We start from the raw sequence: 8,562 nt of genomic DNA, 5'->3' as shown, positions 1-8,562 counted from the left end.
GACAAACAGGCTGAGAGAGGTTTGCTGCTGCTTTTCACGGGAGACACGGGGGGAAAAAAGAGGGAAAAGGACCCAAAACCGAAGGAAATGGAAGGAGGAGAGTGGAGAGGTCACAGTCCCTGGATGCAGCTCGTGGGGTGGTGGGTGCTGTTGGGGTCCAGGGGGAGCCATCGGGGCTGCAAAAGGTGCTTCTGCAGAGTCCTCTGGGGTTGTGCCCGAGGGTGTCACTGCCCCCCTACCCACATCCCTGGTGGCACTGAGAGCTGGGCACTGACTGTGCTCTGTGGTTCCCACAGCCATGGGATGCCTTTTCCCACCCCTCGTTGTGCCTGTGCCCAGCTCACCCCTCCCTTGTGGAGGGGGAAGAAAGGCCTTGAAGAGCTTCAGCTCTCCAGCAATCCCATCCCACCGCCCGGGGCTTCAGCAGCTTCACTCCCTTCTTCCCAGTGCCCAGGTGGGTCTGTGGATGGGGGGTCGGAGCATGAGGTGCCCCCACATCCCCCAGACAGAGCTGGGGGTCTCCATCGATGGGTGGGCACCTCCTGCCTGGTTTGGGTCACAGGTCTTTATTTGCAGGAAGAAAAACTGCGCCTCTGTCTGTACAACTTCTCCTTAAATACTTGGCAACCCTTAAAAAAAAAATGAAAACCAAAAACAAACGGGGGAGAAAACCCGAAAACGAACCCAGAAAGGAACAGTGCAGGGCTACAACATCCAAACAGTGAATAAATAACCCCCCCCGGGGGGGGACACGACTGCTGGGACTGCTCGGGGCCGCCCGACCCCTCCAGGTCCTCGCTCCCTTCTCCCTTCTCCCGACGGCAGGAGCAGCATCGGGGTGGGCACAGACGGGTGCCCTCCCCCCCGTCCCTAATTGCCCAGCGGGGCCGGGGTGGGCACCGACCCCCCTCCCTGCCCTCCCCTGTCCCTAATTGCCCGGCTCGGCCTCGGTGGTGCTGCCGGCGGCGTTTTTGGTGGATTTGCAGCAGAAGTACTGGTTCCAGATCTGCAGGAAGGCTGTCCGGAACTTCTTGATGCGGAAGGCGTAGACGATGGGGTTCATGGCCGAGTTGCCGTGGGTGAGGAAGATGGCGATGTAGGTGAGGATGTGGGGGGTCTGGCAGGACGGGCAGAACAGGGTGATGCAGTTGAGGACGTGCAGGGGCAGCCAGCTGAGGGCGAAGAGGAACAGGACCAGCGCCAGGGACTTGGCGATCTTCAGCTCCTTCCCGTAGTACTTCTGGGGGTCGTTGGAGCTGGAGGAGACCTTCTTGTTGAGCTGCTTGCGGATGAGGTTGAAGACCTCCAGGTAGATGAGCAGCATGAGCAGCAGGGGGGGAAGGACCCACACGAAGAAGTTGAAGTAGACCATGTACTCCATGCTGATCACCGTCTCGAACTGGCACGTGATGACGAACTCCTGGCTGCCGTTGGGCTCCTGAGTCCTCATCTTGCTCAGGTTGTTCCAGCCGAACATGGGGGTGAGTCCCACCAGGAAGGACACGATCCAGCAGCAGGCAATGGCCACGGCCGCCCGCCGGGGCGTCACCACGCTCTTGTACCTGTGGGGGGGACAGGAGTCAAACCCCGGCCGGGGGCTCGTCCCCGTGTCCCAAAATCGTCTGGGTTGGAGCCGAACATAAATCAGGGGGATCCTGGACATAAACCTCGTGTAGAGGGGAAGTTTGGGGAGGTTCAGTTACTGCAGTGGGGAAGTTCAGTTACCAGAGAGGGTCGGGTTTGAGGTACCTGGGGTTCTGGAGGTACAACTGGAATGTCTCTGTGCACATTCCCAAATTGTTGAGTGACCCGTGAGCAGGTTAAAGCCAACAACCCAACCTGTCCATCGTTCCAAAGGTTAGTGTCTGGGAATTTGCAGTGTGTGAACAGGGAGGATTTCCCCTCAGTTCACACCATCTCCTGGTGTTGCATTTCCAAGACTTGCTCTGAAACATCTCAAATCCCCCCCATTTCCACGGATTGCTCCGGGTGGGGTGGCAGTGCCCATGCTGGGGGGTGATGTTCCTCACCCCCTCCCCTGGCAACCACTAACAGCCTGTTCTGAGAACTGTGTTGATAAACTGGTTTCCTGCACGTGCCCTGGGATGGGCAGAGACCCCAGACACAATCCTGGAGCTCAGGGGGTTGATGCCACAGCAGAAAATGCTTTAGGAATCTGGAGTGTGCCTGCTGGGTGTCCTATCCCATCCCCAGGAGGGGTCCCTGTGCCCTGCCAGCCCAGCTCCCACCCCAGCCCCTTCAGCCAGGGCTCCCTGTGCTCCCACCACCCCCTGGCCCTGCCAGCTCCTGCCCCAGACAATTCCCGGTGCCAGGGCAGGAAATCGCCGCCAAAGCACCTCCTGGGAGCCCCGAGGACGGAGGTCTGAGGTGCTGATGGAGCCCCAGGGAAGGTTCTGGGCACGGCCTGTTCCAGTTCCATCCCCTAATGGAGGGGACCCGTCCAAAAACCCTCTTCCCTCGTGGGCTGGTGCCAAGGCTGCGGGAGGGGAGGAGGAGGAGGAGAAGGAAGAGGAGGAGGAGGAGAAGGAAGAGGAGGAGGAGGAGAGCCGAGTTCTGCCCGGGCTCTGCTCCCTCCCTGGTGCCGTGGGGAGCACTCAGGGCTGGGCTCGTGTCCCCAGAGCTCTCCAAGCGGGAAGTGCAGTTCTGCTCCATTGATTTTCCTCCCTGGCCCTCGGAAAAGCTTCTCTTTGGAGGCTGAGAAGATTCTCAGCCCAAGAGTTGTTGCCTTTCCCCAGAGGGCACTGAACAAAGGATGTTTTCCATCTCTTTGCTGGGTCTGTCAGTGCTGCTGTGTTTAACCTGGCCACGGGGACCAGGGTGGGGGGCAAACCTGGATCTCCATCCTGGTGCTGGAAAAAGGTTTCCTTTGCCTGTAGTGGGAAATGGAGCATTTTGGGGCTTTTTAATACAGCTGAGGACCCCAAACCAGCCTCCTTCCCCTTCTCCAGACCCACCTCGTGGGCAAGGTGTCAAGGTGGGAGCGAGGAGGGGCCCAGGGTGGAGTAGGGGACATCAGTCCTCAGGAGTCCAGAGGGTCCAGAGCCACCAGTCTCCCAGACAGCTCCCCTGAATGAGCCCTCCCTGTCCTGGGAAAAGATTCCCGACATGCTGGTGGCAGCCAGGTCCCCTGGGAAGGAGGTGACAATGTGGGCAGCAGTTTCCTCTGAGAGCCAAGGCTGGAGCCGGAGGGTGATTTATTCCTTGTGAGGAGCAGAGAGGGCAGGAGACCCTGAGAAAGGCTCAGGGCTGGGAGGGCACGGGGAGGGCAGGAGGGGTGGGAGAGAACTGGGACTGTGGGACAAGGGAAGGGAGAGGGGAGGGGGGCCCATGGGAGGGGGGGCAGCAGAGGGATGTCAGAGGCTCCCGTGGGACTCTGTGCTGGCCTGTGCACCCCCTGTCACCCAGAACAGGTCCTGGGGGGGCTGGTGTGCCCTGACACCACCCTCCCACCCCCCAGGCTCAAGCAGCTCAGGGTGGGGGGACAAGAGTGGAAGTCACAGCCCCATCCGCCACCCCAGCTCCTCCCTGCAGCCCCTGCAGGCCGTGTCCCATCTCCCCACTCCCGGGGGTTCCCAGGGTCTCCCACTGGTTTTGTAGGATGTGTTCCCACCCCTGCCCTGCCCTGCAGAGCTCCGGGAGAGCCACCAGCAGAGAGACAAAGCTGCTGAGCTGCCACGGTGCCACCATGGCCCCAAACACCCTCCCAGGGCTTGCAGGCAGCCCCCAGGCAGGGGGACACTCCCAGGGCACCCAGGCAGGGGGAAGCTCCCAGAGCCCCCACCCCTTCTCCCCTTGGTAGGAGCACAGGGGGCAGAGGGAGCACCCAGTCCCCATTGTCACCCGGGAACCAGGAGCAGAGGACATGGGGCAGCCCAGGCAGAGGTGAGGGGGAACAGCTGCAGGGGGACAATCCCAGCCCCCCAGAGCTCCAGAACACCCTGAGTTGTGCAGGTGGGTGTGGGGAGAGCGGGGGAGGGTGTGCACACCCCGGGGTGACAGCTCATGGGGTCCAGAGGGGGTGAAACACAGAGCACAGAAACACCCTGCCAGGGGCTCCTCCAGCTCCCACCTGCCCCCAGCACCTCTGTCCTCCTCATGGCACATCCATCCCTTCCCAAAACAGCCATCCCTTGCTTAAATCCATCCATCCATCCATCCATCCATCCATCCATCCATCCATCCCCCTTCGCTGGACATCCATCCCTCTTTTCCTCACAGGGATGCTCCCACCTTGCTGCATGTCCATCCCTGCTCCTCCTCGCACACCCATCCCTCTGCCTTGGTCCAGATCCACCCCTCCACCTCCTCCTCCTCCTCCTTGCACACCCATCCCTCTGCCATGGTCCAGATCCATCCCTCCTTGCTGCCCATCCATCTCCCTGCTGTGGTCCAGATCCATCCCCCCTCCTCACACATCCATCCTTCTTTCCTGGTCCAGATCCCTTCTTCCTCCTCACACATCCCTCTGCCCTGGTCCAGATCAATCCCTCCTTGCCGCCTGTCCACCTCCCTGTCCTGGATGAACCCCAAAATCCATGGGAAACAGCAACATTTGGAGCTGGTTCTGTTCCCTTTGCTCCCTCAGGCCCCGAGCCCAGCGCAGGGGTGGCTGCAGGGAATTGTGTTCCCTGGGAACCCCCTCTGTCCCCGTCCACGTGGAGAGTGGCAAAAGCCACCAAGTGACTCCAAGTTCCCGCTCTGTCCTCCCCCCCAGCTCCATGAATCCCTCTGGTCTGGCCATGGAGCTCTCCCAGGGCTCACAGGCCCCACTTAAACCACTTTTCCACCTGATTTTCCAGGGAAGTGCCCAAGGCAAGACTGGACGTGGCACTCAGTGATGAGATGGGATCAGTCCAAGGTTGGACTTGATGACCCCAGAGGTCTTTTCCAACCCTAATGATCCTGTGCTTCTGTAAAGGGTGGAAATGCAAGGTCCCCCCTGATTCCAACCCCCTGGCACATGGGGGGGATTTAACAGGGAGGTCAGGGACAGGCTTTGCTGTTCCTGTGGTTCTTCCTTCCCACAGAGGAAAAGCCTTTCCCATTTACCTCATCCTGCACTGATATGACAGGGCTGGAGTTTGGGGTGGGTCTGGCAGGAAGAAGCCCTAGAAGATGCTGATAATGGCTCACAATTAATAAATAATCTTATTATTACCATCAGCATCAGAACAATTAGCAGCATCATTGCAATTTTGTTACCACTATTATTTTTGTTGGCAGCTGTGACTAAACCATCCCTGATCAGAGTCACCACCATCATCACCCACTTTGGGTTTATTTCCTTTGCCTGTGGGTTTTCAGCCTGACCATAATTGGTAGATTTTCCTCCACCTCCGTGGTGGTTTTTGCACCATCCCTTCCCCACAAAGATCACCCCAAGTCCTCAGGAGAAAGGAGGCACAGCCACCATCCAGCCTCTGATCCCCTGGGGAGATGGGGTGGGCAGGAGGTTTGGGTTGGTGTGGAACAAAAACGTCTTTGAGGTTTTGGAAAGTGATGCAAAGAGGCAAAATAGACACTGTTGATGGTGCTGTTTGCTCCCCAGAGGAGGGGAAGAGGCGATGGGTGGAGGTGGAGGCAGACAAATTGTCCCCAAGGGCAGACAGATTGGTCAGAGTTAAAAGGAGCAGGGGCTGCAGGGAAAGCTGCTGCCTCCCGAGGGGACACTCCAGGAGAGGCTGCACAAACACTGAGGCCCCTTTTCTCCAGGAGAACGTGGAATACCAGAAGGGTTTGGGAAGGGATCTTAAAGCTCATCCCATTCCACCCCCTGCCCTGGGCAGGGACACCTCCCACTGTCCCAGGCTGCTCCGAGTTCATCCAACCTGGCCTTGGGCACTTCCAGGGATGGGGCAGCCACGGCTCCTCTGGGAATTCCATCTCAGTCCCCCCCACCCTCACAGGCAAGGATTTCTTCCCAATATCCCACCTATCCCTGCCCTCTGGCAGTGGGGAGCCATTCCCCCTTGTCCAGGAGAGAGCTGAGAGCTCATTTCCCAGCCCTCCAACCCGCACCAAATCCAGACCCAACACTCACAAATCACCTCTTGTTTGGTTTAAATGAAAAAGCCTCAAAGATCCCAGGTCTGGGAGGTTTTTAGCATTTCTGTGATTATCTTTCTGTGCCCAGGAAATCCTCTCTGTTGTCCAACCAGAGCCAAGACGTGGCTCTGCTGCTCCTCGCTCTGGTGGGTTCTGCTGCAGCTCCCGGGGGATTAATTTGCTAATGAAGACAGAGCATCGTTAATGAGAAGGAGCTGGAGCCTGGGGGCAGGAGGAGAGGAGGCCAAGCTGACATGAAGCTCATGTGCTTTGTGAACAGCCAGGAAGAGCAGCCAGAGCGTGTCCTGGTCTAATTGGAGATCTCTGGACAAAAGTGCTTTGATGGCAGTGGGTTTGGGCTCCTGCTCCTTTCTCCTGCCCGTGTCTCCCTCTCAGATCTCTCCATGTCCTGGAGGCCTCTGGGTGGGAAAACTCAGGGCTTGGTGTTCAAAGCTGCTCCGAGATGAGAGTCTGGGAGATGCAAAGTGGTGTCTGGGCTCTGGGAGGGTGTTCCCAGGTCAGGGGAGGGACGAGGAGGTCCCTGGGGGCTCACACGAGGTGGGAAGTACTGGGTGACAGAGGAGCCTTAATCATGGATCCTTTGTCAGTGAGAAGTTTGTTCCTAAGAAGGAATCCCAGAATGGTTTGGGTCACAGGGACCCCAAAGACCACCTTGTTCCAAGCCCCTGCCCAGCACAGGGATCCTGCTGCTCCAGTTCCCAGGACAGAGATGGAGCCTCGTGTCCTGGGACATCCCCCCTGGGGGTGACACTGAGGTGGCTCTGCCCCTAGAATCACAGGACCACAGAATCCCAGGATGGTTTGGGTTGGAAGTGACCTTAAAGCTCATCCAGTCCCACCCTCTGCCATGGGCAGGGACATCTCCCACTATCCCGGTTTATCCAGCCTGGCCTTGGACACTTCCAGGGATCCAGCTGCTCTGGGCACCCTGTGCCAGGGCCTCCCCACCCTCACAGCCAAGAATTCCTTCCCAGTATCCAATGTCTTCCCACTATCCCATCTAACCCTGCCCTCTGTGCCCACTCTCTTGCTTTGTCCTCCTTCCCTTTGGATCCTTTGACCTTCCTTTGGGTACAAACCCCAAAGTTCAAAGTCGTGAAGGTTCCCAAGGCTCCGAAGGTGTGTGGAAAGGTCTGCAAAGGTCCCTCAGCATCGGCACAAATGTCACTTGGCACAAGGTCCTCCCGCATGGTTTGAGTTGCATCTCTTCGCTCACATCCCCCCCGTGTGACATTTGGGAGCTTTGTGGCTTTTTTGGGGTCAAACACCAAACACTCAGCCCTTCAACACCCTTCCAACAACCACTAGTGATGCTCCCAAACCCCTCTGAGTCTCCTCCACTGCAGCACAAGGAGGTGGCACCACACCCGGGGCTGCTTCGTGCAAACCTCCCCCGAAAGCACGATGAGAGACCCCAAAAGCACAGGGTGCAGAGATCCATAGGGGAACATCCCACTGACATTCCTCCTGGTCCAGTCTGCGTCCAGGGTTTGGTTTGACCACCCCAAAATGCAGGAATCATTCTGCAGCAAGTGCCGGCAGAGCACAGGCAGCTCTGGCCGGGTGGGGTGGTTGGCAAGACCACTGATGTCTCTGATCACTTCCAACAGCCACTAATTGCCTAATGGATGGGGGAGAGGGTGATTGTGAGGCTTGAGAGGACAAAAATTCACCCTGTCAAAATTGCCTGGTTCCTACAGAGCGAGGCAGGGAGTCCCCAGGGCTTTGGTGAGAAGCTGGAGTTGGCCACAGCTCCAGCAAACGGCAGGAAATGGAGGGTTTGTGGTTTGGGATCTGTCAGAGAAGGTTGTGAAGGGACCTGGACCTCAGACAGAGCCTGGGGAGGTGCTGCTGCCTCAGGGTGGGTTCAGCCTTGCCATGGGCTCAGCCTGCCCTGACGCATCTCCCGGGACCTTGGAGGCCTCCTGAGATCCTTGAGATCTCCAGAGGGGTGTGGGCACATCCAAAGGCAGCCCCAGGGACACAAGGATTGAGTCAAACCTCATCCTGCTGGGCCAAGGAGACTTGTCTGATCCCCCTCTGGTCCCTGGGCTGTCGGGAACAGCCACAACACCCCTGCAGGCTGGAGGAGCTCCCTGCACACCCCTCCTGGGGCTGCTCCTGGAGCTCAGAGGGTCTGTGCCTCTGGTCTCCACAGGCCCTGGCACTGAATCACATCTTTGGGAACAAACCACAGGCTCCCAGTGAGTGCAGAGCCTCTCTCAGGTCCCCTGCCAGGCTGTTCCCTCTCAGGGCTGGGATTGGAGTGACCACAGGAGCTCCACCATGGGCTGGGACCCACTGCTCCCCCCTGGGCATCCCAGCAGCTCCCACAGCCAGGAGAGCACTGGGAACCTCAGGGAGGGAGGATGGGAAGCCCAGGGATCTCACCCCCCGTCATTCCCAGGGATCTCACACCCCCCATCCTTCCCTCAGGCTCTGCCCTGGGTGTGGAGGAGACACCTCTGTTGGCAA

General features: G+C 58.6%; 1 protein-coding gene across 1 annotated transcript in view; it reads right to left on the bottom strand.

Moving 5' to 3' along the window:
• Nucleotides 1-896: 896 nt before the first annotated feature.
• The window catches only part of ADORA1 (adenosine A1 receptor), a 25,823-nt gene continuing 18,157 nt past the window's right edge, over nucleotides 897-8,562 (bottom strand). The window contains exon 2 of the mRNA XM_008921080.4: nucleotides 897-1,562. Within this exon, the coding sequence (XP_008919328.2) occupies nucleotides 929-1,562 (634 nt within the window). The 3' untranslated portion in view covers nucleotides 897-928. The remainder of the gene's footprint in view (nucleotides 1,563-8,562) is intronic.

The sequence above is a fragment of the Manacus vitellinus genome, unplaced genomic scaffold (assembly GCF_001715985.3).
Source record: "Manacus vitellinus isolate BGI_N305 unplaced genomic scaffold, ASM171598v3 scaffold_121_pilon, whole genome shotgun sequence".
NCBI lineage: Eukaryota > Metazoa > Chordata > Aves > Passeriformes > Pipridae > Manacus > Manacus vitellinus.
The sequence above is the reverse complement of the archived record's forward strand: the minus strand, read 5'-3'. Positions and strand labels throughout refer to the sequence as shown.